Genomic DNA, 24,814 nt, shown 5'->3' on the forward strand with positions numbered 1-24,814 from the left:
CTCACAGCAAACTCCGCCTCCTGGGTTCAGGCAATTCTCCTGCCCAGCCTCCTGAGTAGCTGGGATTACAGGCACGCGCCATCATGCCCAGCTAATTTTTTGTATCTTTAGTAGAGACGGGGTTTCACCATCTTGACCAGGATTGTCTCGATCTCTTGACCTCGTGATCCACCTGCCTCGGCCTCCCAAAGTGCTGGGATTACAGGCCTTGACCACTCTTAAAATTGCAATGTGCCTTCTTATCCACCTTCTCTAATTTATCACTCCCCTTGGCACTATTGCCTTCTAAATATAGGTTTTTATGATTTACTTTATTATGTCTCTCGCACCCCCAGAATATAAGCTTTATCAGGGGTGGGATCTCCATTCCCATGCCCAGGTCAGCACCTAGAGCCACAGAAGATACTCAGTACACACTTGTTAAGTGTTGGATGATATATCTCTGTATCAAAGAACATAGCCTGCATGTGATTTTCAGAAAACCCGTTTTCCAAAGGTAGGGATCAGATCTGCAACTAGGGTTCTTTCTTAAGCTCTTCACAAAGCTGAAGCACTGGCTATGAGGCAGACCCTTGTTTGTGTGGTGGGCTGAGCACTCCCTGTGAACCCTTACTGTCCAGTCACACCACTGAAAGCTCTTTCCGCTGAACATGTGAAATTTAAGCACCGGGCAACATTTTTACTATTGAGGAGTACTCTTTTTCAGGAGTACTTAGTTATGTTTAGGCAGCTTTGTTTTCCACAAAATACTTCTTTTTAAATGTTATTTTATTTGTAGCAATAAAATAGGCTTCAAGATTCACATATTATCTCTTGCATTTATTCTCCTTTTTAGTCACATCAAATAACTGCACATTTAAAATAAATAATTGCTGCCCACCACAGTAATACATCTTCTTTTCATTGGAGGTTGTAGCAAAAAAAAAAGTGAATTCTGGAAATGCTTGTGTGGACAATAGCAACCCACCCTCAGGCTGGGAATACCTGCTGGCTGCTTCTTGAGAAGCAATACCTGAGTCTATAGGGCAAAACAATGCATTTGAGTAAATGTGAGAAAAGAATTGAGAATGTGGAATTTCATTCTCCCAGTTCTGAGGCAGAAAAGGGCAAACTGCCCATAGTTATCCACCCCTTCCCCAATTATAACAATAAGAAATACAAGAAAAATTTGTAAAATTTATTCACAATGCAGTTGTTGAAAGGAATAAAACAGTTGGTAATGGCATCTCACTTTGAATTTGATTTATAAAAATATTAGGGAGCTAATTTTTTTGTATTTTGCTATTTCATTTGGGGAATGGTGAAGAGAGAGTCTTTTTTTATACTTAAATTTCACAGTATGGTCTGGAATTCCGAAAATGTTGTGTCAGGGGTGATCTGCGTATTTCTGGACTTGACATTTGATAGAAGTTGGGTAGACGAATATCATAGTGATATCTTTTTCCTATATAAACTCTGTCATTCAAGGCATAGAGTTTATCTGCAATGTCACTGCCAATTAACACTGAGAACAGGCGGGAGATATAACGATGCTGAGCAAAGAGCAGATACAATTTCTTTCTCCTCCAAGACACATATCGACAATCAGTTTCTGCAGTGAGGGTTACCTAAAAAACACAAGACCACACATAAACAGATGAGGAGGCAAGAAAACTTCTGTCACATTTTTTCTACCGCAAATGTTAAATTAATTTCACTTGCTGCCTTTCTTTAGGTTGAAAAAGCGCACTGACCTACAATATATTGCAAGAATGGGAACTACAAAATTTGTCACTACATATATAATTTGTAATGTGAATAATCACAATGTTCTAGCCACCTTCAATCTCTCTGTTTTTCTAAGTTCAAGTATCTATATTTTGCATTTTATTGATGGGAGAACGACTTGATATTTTAAAAAATAAATTTGGCTAATGTTACAGAAATATTTCCAAGTCAATTCTGAAGACTGTGGACATGTAACCCTAAAGCAGTTTCTGCAGTACAAAATAGAATTTATTTAACTAACTTGCATATATATTTGAGTCTGTGGCATATACACATATATGTAGTTATAAGAAAACAGTGTAACAAATAAATGAAACCTGCTAAAATGATTATCTTTCAAAACTGCCAGATGTGGCAGCAGAGTAATGACAGTAAGTTTAGCATTCCGTTGCTAGAAAACAACTGAAATCCACTAGTATTTTAAATTTTAAAAAATCATTTATTTTTTAATAAGTGCAACTTTTTTTTGTTCTTGATGTTTTCTAGACTGTAGCATTAGCAATGTTTACCCAGCTCTCAATGAGTTATATTTTAAATATAAATATGCAGTTATGCAAAGTAAAGCATAAAGTATTGATCACAGACTCCTTCCTGTCATATGTAGTACCTGTTCTTCTCACTGCTGAACCTATAAAGTGGCATTAATCCTCAGGAGTCCAACAGAATTGGGAGGTCATGTACGCTGCAAAGTACATTCCAAAGTCTTTTTTGAGACAGAGTCTCACTCTGTTGCCCAGGCTGGAGTGCAGTAGCATGATCTCAGCCCACTGCAATCTCTGCCTCCTGGGTTCAAGTGAGTCCCCTGCCTCAACTTCCTGAGTAGCTGGGATTATAGGCACGTGCCACCACACCTGGCTACTTTTAGCATTTTTTTTAGTAGATACAAGGGTTCACCATGTTGCTCAGGTTGGTCTCGAACTCCTGACCTTGTGATCTGCCCACCTCAGCCTCCCAAAGTGCTGGATTACAGGCATCTGCCACCACACCTGGCCCAAAGTCTTAAATTATTCTTGTCTTATCCACTGTTGTGTTTGTTTGCTTATTTTTAATAAGCAAACATTATCTGTTTAAACAAACATTATCTGTTTGGAAGAGGGAGTGCTAACCTTCTGATCCAGTTATCCCTTACCTGAAAAATGCCTTCCTCTGTGGGTCTCAGTGAATCCCACTCAGGAGAATCCAGGAACTGAAAGGGGAAAATGTAATGCAGAAATTCGCCATCAACTGTCACTCTGATCCTATCAAAACACAAGAACATCATTTATAAGGGAAGGAGAAAGAAAGCACATAATTGGGCAGGGGTAGGGGGTATTTCAGATCCCTGATGACTGTTTTGCCCTTTACGATTTTGAAAGGCAAAATATTAAATTCATACATTATATTAAGTGACATAATATCCTTTAAGATTCATGTTCTTATGTTCCTGACACAGGATTCTGGAATACTGAGTGAAATTCATCAGAAAATGCATCAAGTTGTACATTTATGATATATGTCTATTTCTGTATGCATATTATACTTCAATTAAACATTTTAATGGACTCTGTCAGATTTTAAATTAAGTAGGGAAACACTTAAGAACACAGAGGAGTTCTGCTGCAAATACCTCTGTAAACCAAATTTTTATTTTTTAACTTATTTTTATTTATTTATTTTTTGAGACCAAGTCTCACTCTGTTGCCCAGCCTAGAGCTCAGTGACACAATCTCGGCTCCCTGCAACCTCCTCCTCCCAGGTGCAAGTGATTCTAGTGCCTCAGCCTTCCGAGTAGCTCAGCTTAAGGTGTGCACCACCACACTCGCTAAGTTTTTTGTATTTTTAGTAGAGATGGGGTTTCACTAAACCCAACCAGATGTTGGCCCAGCTGGTCTCAAACTCCTGACCTCAAGTGATCCACTAGCCTCGGCCTCCCGAAGTGCTGGGATTACAGGCGTGAGCCACAATGCCTGGCCTATAAACCAAATTTTTAACTTTTGAAAGCCACGAGTAATCCCATTATTGTTTCCTCTCCCAAACTTTGTTTTCAAAGTTTATTTTATTTTATTTTTGAGATAGAGTCTTGCTCTGTTGCCTAGGCTAGAGTTTAGTGCCATGATCTTGGCTCACTGCAACCTCTGCCTCCCAGGCTCAAGTGATTCTCCTGCCTCAGCCTCCCGAGTAGTTGGGACTACAGGCATGTGCCACCATGCCTGGATAATTTTGTTTTTGTCTTTTTAGTAGAGACAGGAGTTTTACAGTGTTGGCCAGGCTGGTCTCGAACTCCTGACCTCAGGAGATCCTCTCACTTTGGCTTCCCAACGTGCTAGGATTACAGGTGTCAGCCACAGCACCTGGCCTATTTTCAAAGTTTAGATTTCTATATATGTTCCTGAAGTGCCCCACCTCCCGCCCCCACAGTCTACTTCTCATGGGCGATTGTTAGAATTTACTGAAGAAAAAACAAAAAAAAGACAATAAAATTTAAATGTTCTCTGTTACTTAAAAGAATGCCTTATCAAAGGGTTTTTTAAATACTTTGACCGCCAATGTAAGTATTCTATTAATTGAAGCACTGAAGCTGACATTATCCTCTTCTTGACTTTCAGTAATTATCTAGGAAACAAATATCGCATCCAGAAAAACTAACTCATACTTTAAAGATTCATGTAATTTGATTTCTAAGATGAAATATTAAAGCTCTTGATTATTTTCGGCTTCAAGTAAATAATGCCATATACTCTAAATGCCTATGTCTATGTCTATGACTCACGTATCACAGACCTACTAAAGCCTCAGGGCGCTAAATGCCACCCAGGACTATGCTACACAGACAGAAAAATATAGTGGAAAGAAACACAAATAGATAACTAATACTTGAGAAAGACATGCAAGCACCAAAAGTACAAACCTTCCTGAAACAAGCAAGGAGAGTTTATCAATGGAAGTTTTCCCCTGCATGGCATAACAGTGTTCCTTTTCCAAAGTAACCACTTCAGAGCTCAAAGCAATCGTTCTGAAGACAGGCAAAGAGATCCCCAGGGGCTGGAAAAGGGAGCTGTACAACACTTGGAATTCTCGGGCAAAGGTTATGCTGCGAACTTGATATGCAATATGAACAAATTGCATGAAGCAGATGACAAAGAGTACAAAATTCCAGGAAAATATGTCAGCTGCACAGACATCTACCCAAGCCCAGACAGCAGAACAGAGAAAACCCAACCCTAGCAAACTGAAGACATAAAGGAGCCCGAAGAATCCACTGCCACCCATGAAACCTACTACAAATAAAATACTGGCAAGATGATAAATGGCTCCTTCGGCCTCTTGCTTCCAGGTTGTGCAGACTGGGTGTTCATCTATTAGGTTCTTCCATAAACTTGAATTTCTTTCCATGGCTGTATTACTCTGCCTGGTTCACTTTTCAGTTGACTTTAGATGACACTGAAACAGGTAACTAAGTCCTTTGCTTTTCCATCATGAGAGTTTTGCTCAGTCTTCACAAAATCAGAGAAAACTTGGATACTGAGTTGGTGCTGATTAAAGGTTTTGTGTGTATGGATCTTGAAAAACTAAGAATCCCATGCTTGCTTCTTTAAGTTCATCTGGGCTCCTTATTTGGATCCAGTCCACAAATATTCTGCTATTTCCTATGCAAGAGAAAAAAAGATAAAGGCTCTGATTCAACAAAAAGGAGAATTGTGACGTATATTTAATGATCAGCAACATTACTTAGCAAGCTGACCTCCTATTTTCATGAAGTTAAAATATTTTAAGCACAAGTGCTATTGGGTGTTAAGTTTCTATGGTATAAAAAGTATTAAAATTAGCTTCATATTTTTCAAGGTAGCTAAGTGCTCTATATTAATCTTGTCTCTATGGGAGTGATTCAGTGTATCTCAGAATCACTTGGGACAGTAACTAAAAATGCGGGCCGGGCATGGTGGCGTGTGCCTGGAATCCCAGCATTTTGGGAGGCTGAGGCAGGTGGATCACTTGAGGCTAGAAGTTTGAGACCAGCTTGGCCAACATGGCGAAACTCTGTCTCTACTAAAAATACAAAAATTAGCTGGGTGTGGTGGCACACGCCTGGCATCCCAGGTACTCAGGATGCGGAGGCACAAGAATCACTTGAACTCGGGAGGCAGAGGCTGCAGTAAGCCGAGATCAGACTACTGCACTTCAGCCTAGAGAGGCCAAGGCAGGCAGATCACGAGGTCAAGAGAGCAAGACCATCCTGGCTAACATGGTGAAACCTTGTCGCTACTAAAAATATAAAAAAATTAGCTGGGCATGGTGGCATGTGCCTGTAGTCCCAGCTACTCGGGAGGCTGAGACAGGAAAATTGCTTGAACCCAGGAGGCGGAGGTTGCAGTGAGCCGAGGTCACCACTGCACTCCAGCCTGGCGCCTGATGACAGAGTGAGACTCTGTCTCAAAAAACAAAACAAAAAAAAAGATATACATCAAACATTGCAGATTCATGGACTGCTTCCAGATATATGAATCAGAGTCACTGCAGGTAGGGCCCAAGTGTTTGTATTTTGAATAAGCTCCCCATTTAATTCTGATGTGTTAATCCATGGTCATCCATGGCCCACCCTTTGAGGGATACTGTCTGATAATGTTATTCACTCTTTACACATGAATTTGAGGCATAAAGAGGTCAAATAATTTATCCCGGGCTACACAGTGATCACTGGCAGAGCAGAACTTTGGCACTCATGCCCGTGTGCTGGGTCCAATCATGTGGCCTCTCATGAAAGATTTTTTAATTTGGCATGATAAGGAACCTAACTATATCAATAAACATAAGAAACATAATTAGAAGTCACATTCTAAGAGCATTAATTGACTGTGAAAATGTTTAATAAATTAGATGGAAATTATTTGAGAAATATAAATTTAGTACTACTTTGTTGTACTAGTGGTTATTTCAGGTTAAAGGTTGCATCATATAACTAAATAAATATTAATATTCCTGCTGCTTATGTATTTATTTACCAGATGGTCAAAAATGTTACCAACTCTGTTATTCTGCACATACATTCTCTACCCTTTCAGCCATATGGTAGAAATGCTAATATGTAATCTGAGTCAGGAGAGCATCAGCCATGACACAGCTACAGGATATATGTATCATTTGCCACCCGGTTTCCTAACAATAAATGATTTCAATGTAAAGCATTCATTACATTGATTTTTAAAAACCACAGTAACCTTCAAAAGCCTTGAACTTGTGCACTATATTTAGTGTTTTATTTTTGAAATAGATTATTTGCAGCACACCTGTTAATAAAATATCAGATATCACAGACCTTGCCCCATAGGAGAAAAAAAAACACACAGAGGTGAAAATGACAGCTGGAGTAAAAAAATGGAACAGTATAATCACCGATAGAAGTAGAAATGGAAATAAAGGAGCTGTTGTTGAAGTTCCTGGTTTTTCATCATGGATAGTGACTCTTTTCTCAGTAAGTAATGACTTTAAGAACACTGCCAGGTAAATCACTAAAAAAAACCTTAGACTTACAACTTATATTGTTGTTTTTACTTGTTTTCAAATACAATTCAAACATCCTGCATATCCCTAATTATTCTTCTCCCCACCAATCTATGAGATGATAGTGATGAAATTCAAGACAGACCAGCATCCTGAACATGTTCAATTTCTACTCTTAAACAAAACACAAAATTCTGTTCTACTGGATATCACAACAAAGAAAAATTATTTTAAAAATACAATGAGTGGTGAGAACTGCAAAATACCAAACTGCAAATGTCAGTCTCCCTGCTGTTTCAAAACTAGGATATTTTAAATCAATCAATTCTTCAAGATACCAAACACACCCACGAAAGCCAGTATTTAAAAGATTCACTAGTGGAGCTCTGAACTTTGGTTTGACCTTCCTTAAAAATTTATAATCCTCAGCAAATGTTAATATGATGCTAATAGAGAAAGGCCATGAAAACGTTCGTGGCAATTCAGAAGGGAACTTATGGGAATCCTGTCTCCTTAAAAATCTTGATTTGGAGGGCATATTGGGGCTCCTATATTCCAGGGTCATGACCCATTATGATAATAAGGGGAACTGTGCTTCCACCTTTTCTAATCTACTTCATGTCATTCAGCTGCTACCAAACCATCTTTTTATCCTTGATACTGTACTGCTCAATGCAGTGTGCTGACTTGTCCTGATTAAATTACTCCACACCCGGCCCTTCTCCACTTGGTGTGTTTTTATTCAGTCACCAAAACAGATATGCTTTATTAGAAGTGGAAGGACTGACAGGGGCAGGTGATTAGCGGGAGTGTCCTTCTGACATATGCCAGCAGCACTATATGAATGTTGAACATGATTCATCAACCAGCTGTCTGCCTTAAAGGCCTGTAGGCCTGAGGTCATGTTTTTCGTAAATAAATGCTGACATTCCAAAGTGGCACAATGGATTTCTTTCCTAAGCAATAAAGTTGATCTTTACTGCAAAAGAAGTTAGCACACCAAGCTACAAATGATGAAGACAAATTTAAGTGCAAATAAACACAGTTATTCCAAGTTCATCAGGTTTTTTTTTCTCTTTAAATTGTTAAGACTACAAGTAATAAAGGAATAAGAAAATGTAAATGAAGATACAAGGATGCTCAATGAAATGCGATGTAAACCTGCTGGCAATTTGATGAAGATTCGCTAGAAATTGCATTTATTGCAACAGAACTTTTCTGTTTATTATCTCATTGCTTCACACTCATTGCCATGAGGGAGGCAGAATCTAAATCATCAGGCCCAGCTTACAAATGAGAAAAGAAGGGCACAGGTTGGTTGAGTCTCTGGCTTCAGGTAAAAGAGGTGTAAGTGACCTACAGTGGCATGGAGCTCCAGTTCCCTCCACCCCTCTTTAGAGCCTCTCCAACATTCAATGCCAGCTCTCAAGGCTGTGAATCAAATATTAATGTTTTGGGGAACCAAAGTGGGATATTCTTTCAGGGCTGCTTTGCCAAGAAAATAAAAATCCTAACCATGGATATTTCAGACTTGCCCTCTATGTTCTTGTACTGCTCCGTTCGTAACTCTTAGAATACCGCGGGGGACACAGTAAGCCACTCATGAATAATTTGCTGTATTATTCGATATTGACTTGTTTCTTCTCCTAGACTGAAATTTTAAAGGGCAGCAGGGGCAAAGACAAATGCTTTTGTATTTCTGAGCCCTCGCATTCCATGAATTTGGCTTAATACACTCCCTTCTCCTTTCTCACCCTCTATCCAATGTAACAGATGTTATAACATCTTCTGTCACTTACCGGCATAGAATTGGGGGAATCCAAATGTCCAAGATGTTTAAGTACAAAACCACAGAGGAGCTGGGGCATCATTTTTTCAAAATGTCTGGCACAACCCCAAATGCACAGGGGAATCCTTTTGTCTGTTCACAACCTTGAGCTCCTTAAGAGCAGTTTACTGCTTTGATTAAAAACAAGAACTCGGGTAGTCAGTGGTATTGAGTTAATTTTGGTTGCTAAGCAACCCACAAACTCAAAATTCCGTCAATATTCTACTCATTAATTAGAATCAGCTCTCAACTTTGGTATGTGTTTCCTATGCTAAATTCTCATTTTCTTAAGCTGGTTTTTTCTGCTTGTCCTTGAGGTGGTACATTTACTCAGCAACTACGTGCCAGGCATATTTTTAAAATTACCTCATGTAACAACCCCAGGAGGAAAGTACTGTTATCTCCATTTTACAGACAAGAAAATTTAAATTCAGAGAAAAAGTTAAGTTGTTCAAGGTCACATTGCCTACAATGGAACTAAGATTCCACCCAGGTTTGCCTGATTCCAAAGCTCATAGTGGGTCCTACATTATTTTGCTTCCACTACAAAAGGATTTAGAAAATGTAGCTTTAGTCTCCTCTCTGTGACATAGGTGAACCCCGGCATGTTTATTCATTGGTAACACATGGGAAATATCATTTTATTCTATCTACCTAAAGAATACTGGAGGTTCAAATGAAAATTAAAATTATTTGCAAATTTAAAAATAATATAGAAATAGCACCACTATATTTGTTGCTTTTGTGTTACAGAGCTGGGCCATTAGAAGAATAGAGTTTTTATTGTTGTTGTTGTTATTTCATTTTGTTTTTTGAGACAGAGCTGCACTCTGTCACCCAGGCTGGAGTATAGTGGCACAATCTTGGCTCACTGCAACCTCTACCTCCTGGGTTCAAGTGATTCTCTTGCCTCAGTCTCCGAATAGCTGGGATTACAGGTACCTGCCACCACCCTGGCTAGTTTTTGTATTTTCAGTAGAGACAGCATTTAACCATGTTGGCCAGGCTGGTCAAGAACTCCTGACCTCAAGTGATCGCCCTAGCTTCCCAAAGTGTTGGGATTATAGGCATGAGCCACTATGCCCAGCCAAGAGTATAGTTTTTAAAATGCTTTCTTTCCTCCGGATGATAACAACTAAAGACAGAAATACAGATGAGTCACTTTTGGCTGCAATCAGTCTTTAAATTATAAATCCTAAACTAACTCATTTCTGCAGGGATCGTGATCTCTGTGTTATTCTCCCCTGTCTTGTGTGTTCTGACTTCGTACTGGTGGTAGATACAGCTACGGTAACCATGCTACTCCTGAGTCTCCATTTTTCAATAGTCAAAGAGCCTGTTTCTGGGAAGCCAGCATCGATCTTCTACCTTAATGTTTAGTGCTTCCCTGCAAGTGTGCCCTCAGATCAGAGGACACGTCAGAATCAACTGGGTAACTTGCTAAACATGCCCCCATGCTCCTTCTCTAGCCCCACCCAAGATAACTGAGACCGACTCACTGTGGTAGGACCCAGGAAGATTAATTTCTAATAAGCTCCCAGTTGATTCTTATGCACACTAAAGTTTGACAGGCATTATTTTATGTTATTCCAGAATGATGTCTGAATTACCCTTGCCAAACATGTTTGCAAGACTTCAGCTTTGTCCATTTTTTCCTGACACTGGCTGTCCTTCCATGCTGATTACTCAACATCACGTGCTTCGGTCCTCTTGCCGATTGGTGGGATGTAGTGCTGGTGTTAGCTCAACATTCTCATATCTAGTCTATCCAGCTTGATTACTACACAAAAGAAGTGTTCTAGTCTTAGCTGTACCCCTGGATAGCTATGCGATTTTAATCTCCCTAGACTGGTTTCCTGATTGGTAAAATGAAAGAACTGGACATCATAGGAGCTCTAAAATGACATGACTCCATATGATATGGAGTAGAAAACGATTCCAAATATGGGTCAAAATATAGAGCCGAGTGGCAGAACTGAATTGAGACTGCAGGTCTTAACACCAGGTGTTTGACTGGGGCCCAGCTCCAGAGACTGTTACTTAACTGGCCTGTTTTGTTGCCGGGGCGTGGAATTTTTTTCACAAACTTCCCAGGGATTTTGTTATTCAACCAGGTTTAAGAACTGTTGAATGAATCTAAGAGATAGGAAGGAGGTGACGGGGGGTGGGGGGCAGGGGAGGGAAAAGAGACACCGCAACATTCCACAGAATGAAGGATCTGAATTTTAGTCCTTATTTTTGAGGAGCTGGAAAGGTACATTTCCTTTTCATGTGTTTCTACTTCCACCCTTTGCCCTGGTGAGAAGACATTTTCCTTCTATACATTCATCAGTCCAAAAAGGATCAAGGCTTCTGAACATTTTGCAGCAGCCTTTCCTGACCATGGTGGCCTGAAGTGCACCTTGTACGCTGAATTTTTTTTTGTTTTTGTTTCTGTTCTTAGAATATTGCTCTGTCACCCCAGCTGCAGATCAACGGCATGATTTCAGCTCACTGCAACCTCCGCCTCCCGCTTTAAAGCAGTTCTCTGCCTCAGCCTCCCAAGTAGCTGGGATTATAGGCACCTGCCACACAGCTGGCTAATTTTTGTATTTTTAGTAGAGATGGGGTTTCACCATCTTGGCCAGGCTGGTCTCAAACTCCTGATCTCATGATCTACCTGCCTCAGCCTCCCAAACTGCTGGGATTAATGGCCTTTATTATCTGTCTACATGGCCTCCATCATAGATTGTGTCATACTGACCATTATGTATATTTTTCCTTTATAAAGCATCACAATTTTTTAATTTTTTCAGTTGGGTTACATATTCAAGCATTTAAAAAATGGGGTATATATGTGTGTGTGTATAGAATAACAGTTTTATTGATAGACTGTATGTATGTATGTATGTATGTGTATATATATATGAAATATATATATATATATCATATATATCATATATATATATATATGAAATGTTCCTCTGTCTAGCACAGAGTGGGTCTTTAGTAAACGTTCACTGACTGACAAAGAGTGCACAAGGAGAAAAAGAGTGTCTGATATACAGCTTGGGAACAAGGCTTAGTAAGTCAGAAAGCTCAAGTAGGATATGACCAATACCTGAATTAATAGTTTAGGTGTGGATTAAAAAAAAAAAAGAGAGAAAACATGTATTAGACTATGAGGAAAGAAGTGAAAGGGTCTGCTGAGACAGAGGAATGAAGAAGGGTTGAAGACATTTTGGAGTTATACAAGATCTTGAAGTTAGGGAAAAAAAATCAGAGGAAAAGGGAATTCAGTTTTAGCCATATTTAATCTGATGCTCTGAGTCTAGCAGAATTTACAGAAGAAGATAAGGAGTAGGATGAAGGGAGAGAGATTTAGCAGTTACTATCACACAGAACAATGGTAAATAAAAACTGGGATTGTGAAGATGATTAAGAAAGATATGAAAGTGTCCTATTAGGGGCTCAGACCTGTAATCCCACCACTTTGGGAGGCTGAGGTGGGTGGACCACTTGAGGCCAGGAGTTCAAGACCACCCTGGCCAACATGGTGAGATTCCCTTCTCTACTAAAAATACAAAAATTAGGCATGATGGTGGGTACCTATAATCCCAGCTACTCGGGAGGCTGAGGCAGGAAAATCACTTGAACCTGGGAGGTGGAGGTTGCAATAAGCAGAGATTGTGCCCCTGCACTCCAGCTTGGGCAACAGAGCAAGACTCGGCCTCAGAAAAGAAAGGGTAAAGAATATATCATTAATGTTTATACTGATTACATATTGAAATGATAGTGTTTTAGAAGTAGTGGGTTATGCAAAACCAATTGTTAAAACTGTCTTTACTTATTCTTTTTTTTTTTTTGAGATAGAGTCTTGCTCTGTCACCCAGGCTGGAGTACAGTGGCGCAATCTTGTCTCACTGCAACCTCTCCCTACTGGGTTCAAGCAATTCTCCTGCCTCAGCCTCCTGAGCAGCTGGGACTATAGGCACATGCCACCATGCCGAGCTAACTTTTTGTACTTTTAGTAGAGATGGGGTTTTAGCATATTGGCCAGGCTGGTCTCGAGCTCCTGACCTCATGATCCGCCTGCCTCAGCCTCCCAAAGTGCTGGGATTACAGTCGTGAGCCACCACGCCCAGCCACTTGTTCTTACTTTAAAAAAATGTTGCTACTAGAAAATTTAAAATTATATGTGGCTTGCATTATATTTCTATTGGACGGTGCTGGTCTAGAGTCGCAAGTAAGAAGAAATCAAAAGACTTGGCATGATGCTATGCAAACATTGCATATGTATAATGCATAAGTGTATAAATATGGAAGAATTATCCAAGATTCAGAACAGAGTGTTGATGAAAATGTAAATGGTATTGGTTACAATATTCATATGCAGTCAAAGCATAGATGTCACCATCTGGTTTCCTGCCTACAGGGGTGGCCAGCCCTACTACAACACTTGGCTCCTTTATCCTGCCAAGGGAAGTATCACTTTTTCCTTTTGGCTGAGGAGAGTTCTCCTTTCCCAAGCAATTATATTACATGGCTTAATTTTCTCATTTCATCTTCTGATGTGTATTCTAGAGTATCCACACCAGCCTTTGTTTTCACACAATACATGGAGACTCTTCATGTACTATCAGTCTTCTAGGCTGGAGCATGCCTTTGATCCTCCTTACCAATGAGATCTTGGAGTCTCCTTGAGACTTGAGGAAATTAGAGAACATACCGACAGGCTATGGTGGACTTTTTTCTGTTCTCATGTCTCAGCTAACATCACAGTTACCTCTATCCATGATTGATCTCTGATTTTATCACACACTGTGGTAGGCAGAATTCTAGGGTGCTCTCAACATTCCTGCCCTTCTGGTATACATGCCATGTATAATTCCCTCTTCTTGAGTGTGGGCAGAACCTATGAAATAGATGCTCCCTTGATTAGGTAACATTATATGCAAATGGTGGTGGAACAGTCACTCTTATGATTATGTTAAGTTATATAGGACTCCATCACAGGATGGGAGAGAGATTGGATGCCAGAGTGATTGATGTGCTCCTACTGGAAGCAGGCAAACATCCATATGCCTGTGGGGTTTCCAATGAAAGGAACAGCAGGTGGCCTCTATGAGCTTGAAGAAGTCCCAGCCAACACTTAGCAAGATAACTGAGACTTTAGTCCTATAACCACAAGGAACTGTATTCTGTGAACCAATTGAAAAGCTTGGAAGAGGACCCCAAACTCCAAATAAGAAGCCCAGTGTGTCTGACACCTTGATTGTAGTCATTTTTTTATACAGCAACAGAAAACTAAACATACACAAAAATGGTACGAGTACTCACTGTACATGAGGCTTTTCATTAATCTAATAATCTATATATTTTATGATGGAATTAGAATTTAGATCTGTAAAGCTGAAGACAATTCCTACTAGATTTAAATCAGGAAAATCAGGTGAGAATAGTTCCTTGATAGAACCTGGAAAACAAGACCCTATGAGAGACCCTGGGAATTCTATTAAATTCACTGTGGTTCCCAGTATCACTTAAGAGGTTTTCCTTTCATACAGTCAGGTAGTTACCATACTTTAAGCGTTTGAACACATGGGCAACTTCCAGAATAGTTATGACATTCACATACAATCTCCAAAATTCCTGGAACACCATGTTTTCATGGTTGACTTTCAGATCAGTCAGTTCTTTGTAACACTGAGCCATAAAGACAGGGCAAATATTTAATGTTTTAGATACAGTCAGAGATTGACACTCAAAATACAGCTCAAAGAAACTCAAAAGAATTAACTCTGTATTTCTTCAAATTGTGTGATGCCACCAAGGCCAAATGACTTCAGCATTGGGAAGGCAATATCCAGGTGTATCACCTTGATCCTCATATGCTACTACTAGCATCTGGCATTCACTGAGAAGATAGTTTTATAGTCCAGATTTTAAAGATGAGAAAATTGAGGTATTAGGAAAGTTATGTTGGTTGCTTAAGGAAGCACAAATGATAGAGCCCAGACTCACTCCCAGGCAGGCAGATGCCAGTCTGCTCTCTTAGCAGTATCACCACAAGATACTGCTACATGTACACTTTCAGTAAATATCTGGACTTACTGGAACAAAACAAATCAATAACATTCTTATTTTCTTTTTTCAGTTTAGATTAAAAGTCTTCTTAAGAAACTACAGTTTTTTGAGCCACAGTGGGATAAGAGGGTAAGGTCCTACAAGTGAGTCACTCAGCCATATAGTTGCAAAAATCCTTAATTTGAAGAAGCAGCAGTTAATCTCCACTTCTCATGCTTGCCATTAGACTGTTTTAAATAATTGACAGGCTCTGCTCAAGTTCTTCTGACTTCTCCATATCCTGGAAATGGTTAAAGGCATAAGCAGGAAGCCATTCCCTTTTGATGAGTTGCTGTGACATCATGCAGTAAGTTTACTAAAGAGATTCCTGGTGAAAGATGCAAGAGAAACTAGATACATTTCACAGTCATTTCTTTATATGAATCAACAGTAGACATCTGTGCTTTCCTTTACTCCAAGTGACCTATATGCAGAAAATGAACTCGCTTTTTCTATGTTTAGATTAGGTTCTCAAGTTCCTTCCTGGCAAAGAGTCCTAACAAGATCATGTATGATAGCTGATTAGCCATAATCTCTGCTTTTTCTTTTTTTCTGGCTAAATAACCAGAAAACATCTGGGTCAGGGGAGTCACATTTGGACTCTTTTAGTAGAAAGACTGCCAGATGTAGATATCACCCTTATTTTCTCAACAGCATGATACTTAAGAGCACTTCTATGCTGCTTTAACCAACTAGAGTCAATTCTGCTGTAACACAACAACATACGTGATCCTAAACTGTGATGGCACTATGCTGAACTGTGCAATAATAGCCACAGGACTCACGAGAAAAATGGGGTTAGGGATATAACACTTAAAATCTTCATCAGTGGCACATTCTTTAAAAGATAGGAATTTAATAAAAACAATAGCACAGTTCTGTGTTTGTGTGTGTATGTTAAATGGTTAAAAATACACAAATATGGCACTTGATCTGAAAAAAAGGCCAAAAACTTGCTAGGGAAGTGGTATGGGAATGGTAGCAATTTGTGAGTTATGGTGAAGTGGTAGAGGAAGGAATAAAATGTTGCCCTCTTTCTCAGCCCTTCAATCCTAGAATGAGCATCTTTTTATATAGGAAAGTTGACAAGTGTGAAAGAATACCAAAGTGTAAATTTTCAGGATAATACATGGCGAACCAAGATAGCTGGTAGATGTTTGAGAGGTGTGTTTGTATTTTGTGTATCCCTACATGGCTTAGGTCAGCTAGTTGCAATTTGATGCATTCATCCAGTGTTTCTTCTGCGTAAAACATGCATAAGCAAACATAAAAGTTTTATTATGCCCAAATTGTTCCCTAATATGTCAATTGTTGGAATAATGTTTACTTTCAAAACATGCATTATAACATAATTAACTGTATCATTAGCTCTCAAATGGCCATGAAAATACTGTCAATTAATATATGCAACAATTCTAGGGTGGGTACAATTGCTCATGCCTGTAATTCCAGCACTTCAGGAAGCTGCAGTGGGAGGATCATTTGAGGACAGGAGTTTGAGACCAGCCTGAGCAACAAAGGGAGACCCGTATCTCTACAAAAAGTAAAAAAAAAAATTGGTGGGCATACACCTGTAATCCCAGCCATTCAGGAGGCTCAGGTAGGAGAACCACGTCAGCCCAGGAGGTCAAGGTTACAGAGAGCTGTGATCACACCACTGCACTGCAGCCTGGGCCACAGAGAATAACCCTGTCTCGCATAATAATAATAATAATAATAATAATTATTATTATTATTCATTAAAACTCTGTCCTCATGGAGCTTGCATTTTAGTGAAATTCAAATGTTAACACTATTTAAATCCAGTTTTCAAAACTGAGATCTATTTTAAATATTAGTAACTAAAAATATGTTATCTGCAAATAAACTACTTAAACTATTTTATTTTATTTATTTTATATATTAGAGAGGGAGTCTCCCTGCATTGCTCAGCCTGATCTTGAACTCCTGGACTCAAGTAATCCTCCCACTTTGGCCTCCCAAAATGCTGGGATTACACAGGTGTGAGCCACTGTGCCCAGCCATTAAAACTCATTTAAAGTCAGTTGTTGCACATTAAATTTTAAATAAATGCTACATTTTAGAACTGTCTGAAGTCTTAATGAGATTAGAATCATTATTTTAAATTTCCTTTCATATCTGATCAAGTATTGATCAAGGATAGTCCACTAGTTGGTAGGTTTCCATGCATTACCAAGATTTAATACAAACTTGAAAATGAACACAAACAACAGAAAATAAGCTGAGATTCCACAAAATAAATTCCAAACAGAATGTCTTAAAGTACTTCTGTTTATCTCTTTTCCTCATGGAGGTTAAATTTCCTTTTATTACAGAGGGAAAAAGGCACTATCTATCCTCATGCATTGTGACTTCCAGAACAATTATAATGTAACGCGTGTTTGGAACTTGAATTCTAACACCACCCCTCCTCCATCTTGAATCAAGGAATAAGTAATAACAACCAGCATCTCTTGAGTAGCAACCCTGTATCAGAACTGGCATGAAGTACTCCACTTATGTTATTTCATAGCTCCAAAAATACTGGGAGTAGGAGGGAGGGATAATTATTTTTCTATTTTTCAAGCAAAAAAATCTTCTCTAAGAAAGATGGCCAAGTTAGAATTCAAATATCCTGATTCCTAACCTGCTTTGGTTTATACCATGCTACGCTTTCATTTATAAATCAGTTATAGTTTAATCATTTAGACAAGTACAGTGAATGAAGAAAACAGAGGAGAAATTAAAACAAGAGAATATAATCATTGTGGAGAACAGAGATGAGCCAGTGTAAGAATAATTGGTGTCTTTGAAGTAGAGAATTACAAAATGGGAAAGAAAAAGCATTCATAATGAAAAAAAATCCTGAAATTAAAAACAATAGGTTATTCAAATAGGAAATATAGAAATAGAAATAATGTACCAGTTTCCATGAAAAATTGATACAGAACTTAACAATGATATAGCCTGAATTACTACACTTCAGGAATAGAAAGGATACTTTAGGACTCCAGGCAGAAAAAGGAAGTCAATTTCATGGGAGAATTTTTTTTTTTTTTTTAGATGGAGTTTCGTTTTTCTTGCCCAGGCTGGAGTGCAGTGGCACAATCTCGGCTCATCACAATTTCCACCTCTTAGGTTTAAGCAATTCTCCTGACTCAGCCTCCCAAGTAGCTGGGATTACAGTCACATGCTACCAGGCCCAGCTAATTTTTTGTATTTTTAGAAGAGACAGGGTTTTGCTATGATGGCCAGGTTGGTCTCAAACTCCTGACCTCAAGTGATCCACCAGCCTCGGCCTGCCAAAGTGCTGGAATTACAGGAGTGAGCCACTGTGCCTGGCCAGAAAGTCTGAAACCAACCTTAGACTTCTCTGCAGACACATTAGATGCCAGCAGAGAATGGAGCAAGGGCTACATAATCCGGAGGTAAGGAAACTGGCTCAAAAATGCTACAGCCAGCCAATGGTCATTCAAGTACAGATGCTCCCCAATGTACAATCAACTCATGGTAAGTTGAAAATATCGTAAATTGAAAACAAATTTGACTTACAGTATATTCAATTTATGATAATGATGTGTTTAATTGGGTGTAACCATACCAAAAGTTGAGCATACTGAATGTTGTATTGTCTCTGCACCACTGTAAAGTTCAAAAATGGTTTGGTCAAACCACTGTGAGTCAGGGATGACTAGAAAGAAACAAGGATATTTCAATCATAAAAATACACAGGTTCTAAACAAGTCTTCCTAAGAGAAAAGGAAGACTTTTGATACTTGAGATGCCATGGTAAAAGGACCAGTGATTCATCATGATTCCATTTAGTTATAAAACTAAGACTAAATTATATCTGAAATGAAGTTTACAAAACACAATGCAAATGTTACAGATTCTCACAATATGAACATTTTTTTTTAATTGGGGCTGGGTGTACTGGCTCATGTCTGTAATCCCAGCACTTTGAGAGACTGAGGTGGGAGGATGCCTTGAGCCTAGGAGTTTCAGATCAGCCTGGGTAACATATGAGACCCTAACTCTACCAAAAAAAAAGTTAGCTGGATGTGGTGGTGCATGTCCATAGTCCCAACTACATGGGAGGCTGAGGTAGAAGGGCTCCTTGAGCCTGGGAGGTTGAGGTTACAGTGAGTTGTGATCATGCCACTACACTCCAGCCTGGGTGACAGAGTGCAACCCTGTCTCCAAAATTAAAGAAATATAAAATAGACCAGGTGCAGTGCCTCATGCCTGTAATCCCAGCACTTTGGGAGGCCAAGGCTGGAGGATCACCTTAGGTCATGAGTTTGAGACCAGCTGGGACAACATAGTGAAACCCCATCTCTATTAAAAATACAAAAATTAGCCAGGCGTGGTGGTACATGCCTGTAATCCCAGCTACTCAGGAGGCTAAGGTAGGAGAATTGCTTGAACCCAGGAGGTGGAGGTTACAGTAAGCTGAGATTGCACCACTGCACTCCAGCCTGGGGTGACAGTGCGAGACGCAGTCTCAAAAAATAAATAAATAATAAAAATTGGGATATAAGTAGAAGTGAAACTATAGGTGGTATAAAAGTGCCCAGTACTCAATCCTTTTTTCTTTTTTTCTGAGACGGAGTCTTGCTCTATGGCCAGGCTGGAGTGCAGTGGTGCAACCTCGGCTCACTGCAACCTCCACGTCCTAGGTTCAAGTGATTCTCCTACCTCAGGCTTCCGGGTAGCTGGGACTACAGGCATGTGCCACCACACCCAGCTAATTTTTGTATTTTTAGCAGAGACAGGGTTTCACATTTGGCCAGGATGGTCTTGATCTCTTGACCTTGTGATCCATCTGCCTCGGCCTCTGAAAGTGCTGGGATTACAGGCGTGAGCCAGTGTGCCCGGCACTTTCTATCCTTTATAATAGGGAGCCTCTGTCTAAATTAATGTATGTTTAAAAAAATCTTGATCTCAAGATGTATTCAGAATCTTTTCTCTTAGGAAGACTTGTTTAGAACCTGTTAACTCTCAGGATGAAGAAACATTGATGTCAAGTTCAGCAATTCCGTCACTTTCACTACATCTGTTAAAATATCATAATTTTTATATTTTAAAAGCATCTATAGTATCATTCTGTTAAAATAAAAACTTTAGATAAATTAAATTTAACAGTTTATCTGAGCAATGAACAATTCACGAGTCAGGCAGCACTCAGAACGAGAAGAGGTCCACAGAGCTCTCTATCCAGCAGCATGAGCTGCTGCTGGAGAGTTTTTATGAACTAAGCACAGAAGTAAAAAAGCAAAATCACTCGATTGGCTACAGCTCTGCATCTGCTTTATTTGGGCATGGTGTGATGAGTTGGCCATCTGTGATTGGCTGAAATCTAGCTATTACAAAAAATATACTCTTGAGTTAGATTTGTTTGTTTATGTACAAAGTTAGTTTTTCACATAGGACCTCAAACTAAGGGGAAAGCTTCAGGCTAAGGGCCTCCTTCTTATTTAACAATTCTATTTTTATAAAAGCATTTCTTTTTAATCTATTGACATATCTTTGTTTGTTTGTTTGAGACAGAGTCTTGCTCCATTGCCCAGGCTGGAGTGCAGTGGTGCAATCTCGGCTCACTGCAACCTCTGCCTCCCAGGTTTGAGCAATTCTCCTGCCTTAGCCTCCAGAGTAGATGGGATTACAGGCTCGTGCAACCACGTCTGGCTAATTTTTGAGATGGGATTTCACCACATTGGCCAGGCTGGTCTCAAACTCCTGATTTCGGGTAATCCGCCCACCTCAGCCTCCCAAAATTCTGGGATTACAGGCATGAGCCACCCAGCCTGGCCAACATATCCTATTTGTATAAATGCATAGAAAGACATATGCAGTGATTTTCACTTCATGTTAAAGATGAATATTTCCTGATGGTGAGGTAGAAACTATTTTTACCTTTTTAAAATTATCTGCATGATTTGTATTCTTTATAATGATTCTGGGAAACAATACAGTGATTTAAAATTAATGTAAAAATTTTAAATATAAAAATTTTTTTAAAAATCCATGGACCCAACAACCAGAATTAACAAACATCAACATTGTCATATTTTCATTACATTGTTTCATAATAAAGAAAAATTCCACACACAAAAATTGAAGGCTGCCATGGATTGTTCTCTAGGACCAATCTCTGCCCATCCACCCCCTACATAGTACATAATTTATATTTCTCCATATGTAAATATTCACTAATTTTAAAAAATACAATGTAAAATGAAATTTTGGTCTAGAAAAAAAGTGTGGGTTTATTTTTCAGATTCACACTTAAATTTTTTTTCTGATGAATAATTTTGAACAGAGACAAAAACAGAGGAAATAGTATACAATAAATTCCCAAATACCTGTTGCTCAGATTCAACAATTATTGATTTTGCCACACAGAATTTTTGAAATTAAAAGCAAAAGCTTTTATCTACAATTCAGCTGCAATTTGTTCAGCTACAAAACAAACACCTTCCAAGGAAGGCAGGAAGAACCAAGATTACCTGTGCTCTTTCTCTGCACCAAGTACTAGTTCCTACAAACACAGACACAGTTAAGAGTCAAAGCAACTCTGAAACCTACATATTATTATGAGCATTGCTCAGAGTGGAAAATGAAGCTCAGAGGGATGGAGATTTTTCTTCAAGCTTAGCCACTTGCTTGTCCTTCCAATACTACCCCACATCCCTTCCTTTATGATCCCATCCTAGCCAATTTCAGTGTGCAAGAGTCACAGGGGGTTGTTATTCTGTTGAGAAACAGAAAATAAGAAGGTCTCACTACAAGTCTATGTGAATTAATTCCTGGATTCTCTGGGTTGGAGGAGGACCCAGCATTTTTATACGTAATTTAAGTCAGGAACTTTTGGTTATTTATTTATTTCATTTAGAAAACACCTAATTAATTTTCCCTGTAAGACTTTTTCTTATAACTACTTAGAAAAACGAGAGAAGCATGTTCTCTCTTCCTTTAAAACAATCTAATCAGTGATTCAAGATACTCTTCTATTAATTGGAGGGAAATTCATTCTCTTGAGAGAGCTCATAATCCCAGCTGACCAATGACCATAATTAGAAAAAGTGATCTCAACTGCAGTTTACAGACTTTGAGATCTATCATGGATATTTCCCAAGCAGTTTTGAAATCTCTTGCCTGCTATGCTGCTTATGTGTTATGCTCACATACTGTAGCAAATGCTTCATAACATTCTTAATTTTTCCTGGAGACTTTCAAAATAAGCAGGCATCAGTACTCTAGAGTGTCAACCCTATTAGTCAGTCTTGCGGTGAAAAGTATGGGATTTTGGTTTCCCATGATACATTTTTATTTAATAACTTAGAATGTAATCATTTAGAAGCAGAGGATGCACAATGATTCAGCTGTTTTGAGAGACTGATACGATTAAAGAAACTCAACTATCAAATGTTTCCCATTTAAATGTATAAAATTTTAAGGACAGAGAGTTATCTTAGATTTCAATTAATATTTGTATCCCAAACTCCTGAAGACACACACACAGACACACGCACACACAGAGACACACGCACACACACGCACGCACACACACACAGATTTTCAGGACAGAAAAGAAAAAGAACCTCAGAGACATCTGGAATCTGGGATCAGCCAGAACTCTTCATTTTGCACATTCTGTCTCATGTAGTTCTTGTTGGTTTTCTATTGTCACAAAGAACAATGCCAAGTTATTGTACCCTGACAAGGGGATATGTTCATGCAACAGTCCGATGAATTAAAAACAAGGGGAAAAAACCAGCCACTAAACTTAGTATGAATAGGCAACAATAATTTTTTAAGGCTGCTATAAAACTCAACTGCAGTTTGTAGGCTTGCAAATTCAAAATATCTAAGTACTGCAATTAAAGTGAAAAGTCAGGAAGCACGGAAGTTTAGTAAATCAAATTGCGTTCAAAAGTGGGCTTCGAATTCTACTTTTCCATTTATTAGTTACAAACAGAGTTTTTCACTTTCTGCAAATGTCTTCTGGCTAAATTTCTGGCACTGCCCTTCTTACTGTATTTTGATTTTTGTCTTTCATCTTTGCCTAAAATACCCTAAAAAAGATACCACTGTAACCGACCTTCGTGATAAGACAATTTCGTGGTAGGCAAATTTCTTTTTTGGCAGGGGGATCCCCAAATAGAGAAAACAGGGCAGCGCGACCTTCCTATCTCCAACTCTGTGAGAATAGCGTGAGAACACTGACCCCAGTCAGGCCCGTTGCTTACAGGCGGGGAAAGGAAACTCCTGGCGGTGACAGGGCTTCCCCAAGGTGAAACCCAAGACTGTCAGGGCCCCTAGGAACGGCTTTTCTCCCTCGCAAACCTGGACTGTTTATGTGGGATCCATGGTGCCTGGGGCCAGTGTAGGACCTGCGGGAGAAGATCTGGGAGGAAGATTCGCCCGGAAGCCTCTAGGGCAGATGACTAGCGTTCTCCAGGGGTCGGCGCGGGCGGGAACCGCAGCAAAGGACCCCCAGCCCTCCGAGCAGCGGCGCCGCCGGGACCCCGGACCCCGGGGGGCGCGGAGTTGGCGGGAGCCGGGCAGGGAACGGCGCGGGCAGCGCAGGAACGCCGGGTAGCCAGACGCAAGCGCTCGTGGGGGACGGCTGCCCCGGTGAAGCCGCGCCCGCTAAGTTGCCCGAAGCGGCCGCGAGGTGCGAGGGTGCGGACAACTCCGGAAGGCGGCGGCCGCAGCGCCCCCGGGCTCACCTTCTTACCTGTCCTTCCCGGCCCTGCGCTGAGCTCCCGCCGGGCGTCCGCAGAAGTTTCCCGGCGGAGCGCGCTGGACCCAGGTGGCCCGCGCCGAAGCCCTCAGCGCCCGCCTCGCGAGTCCCTTATTGTCCACCCCGCCGCGCCGGGCGCAGCGTGACCGCAGTCAGCTCCGGAGCGGCGCGGCGGCGCGGGCGGGGGCTGGGCACGGACGCGCGCCCCGGGGGCGCAGCCGGGTAGGCGGACGCGGGGGCCGCGTCTGGGCCGGGGCAGGCGGTGCGGCCACCGGGGTGCGGGGCCGCAGAGAATCCTAGCCGTTGCTACGGACCAAAGTTTCCAAAGATGCGCTTCCCGGAGTGTACCGCTCGAGGTTGTAACATACACCTAATGTTCGCTGTCACACTGGGCAGGAGCGATGCGCTGGCTGCTGAACCGCGTAACCGCACGCCGGCCCTCTCACCCCCGCTTCACACACACAGTAAACAAAATGAAGAGGTAAATCACCAGAGTGGGGACGGGAATATTTGGGTGTATTGGACAGAGAAAGGGCAATACGATATCTTTTTTAAATGTTTTATTTTTAGAGATGGGGTCTCACACAGTCACCCAGGCTGGAGGGCAGTGGAGTGCGATCACCGCTCACTTGACCTCCTGGGCTCAAGCATCCTCCTGACTCGACCTCCTAAAGCTTGGTATTGCAGGTATGAGGCACCAACAATGAAATATCTGTATTCAAATCAGTGAACATCTCAAAAACCAAATGAGTAAAGGGTATAGACAATCATAAAAGGAAAAAATTTAAAAACACAAATGACAAGAAAAAAGCTCGAATCAGTAATAACCAAATACATACAATTTTAAAGCAATAATTGGGTGCATTTTTTCTTCCTTTGCAATTAGC

General features: G+C 40.2%; 1 protein-coding gene across 1 annotated transcript; it reads right to left on the bottom strand.

Moving 5' to 3' along the window:
• Positions 1-1,156: 1,156 nt before the first annotated feature.
• Positions 1,157-24,081, bottom strand: POPDC3 (popeye domain cAMP effector 3). Its single transcript, XM_002746851.7, has 4 exons — positions 23,922-24,081; positions 4,655-5,393; positions 2,897-3,005; positions 1,157-1,607 (listed from the first exon to the last, which is right to left on the bottom strand). The coding sequence occupies exons 2-4, from the start codon at positions 5,137-5,139 to the stop codon at positions 1,326-1,328; spliced, it is 876 nt and encodes a 291-aa protein (XP_002746897.1). The 5' UTR covers positions 5,140-5,393; positions 23,922-24,081; the 3' UTR covers positions 1,157-1,325.
• Between the last annotated feature and the right edge of the window lie 733 nt (positions 24,082-24,814).

Source organism: Callithrix jacchus, chromosome 4 (genome assembly GCF_049354715.1).
Source record: "Callithrix jacchus isolate 240 chromosome 4, calJac240_pri, whole genome shotgun sequence".
Taxonomy (NCBI): Eukaryota; Metazoa; Chordata; class Mammalia; order Primates; family Cebidae; genus Callithrix; species Callithrix jacchus.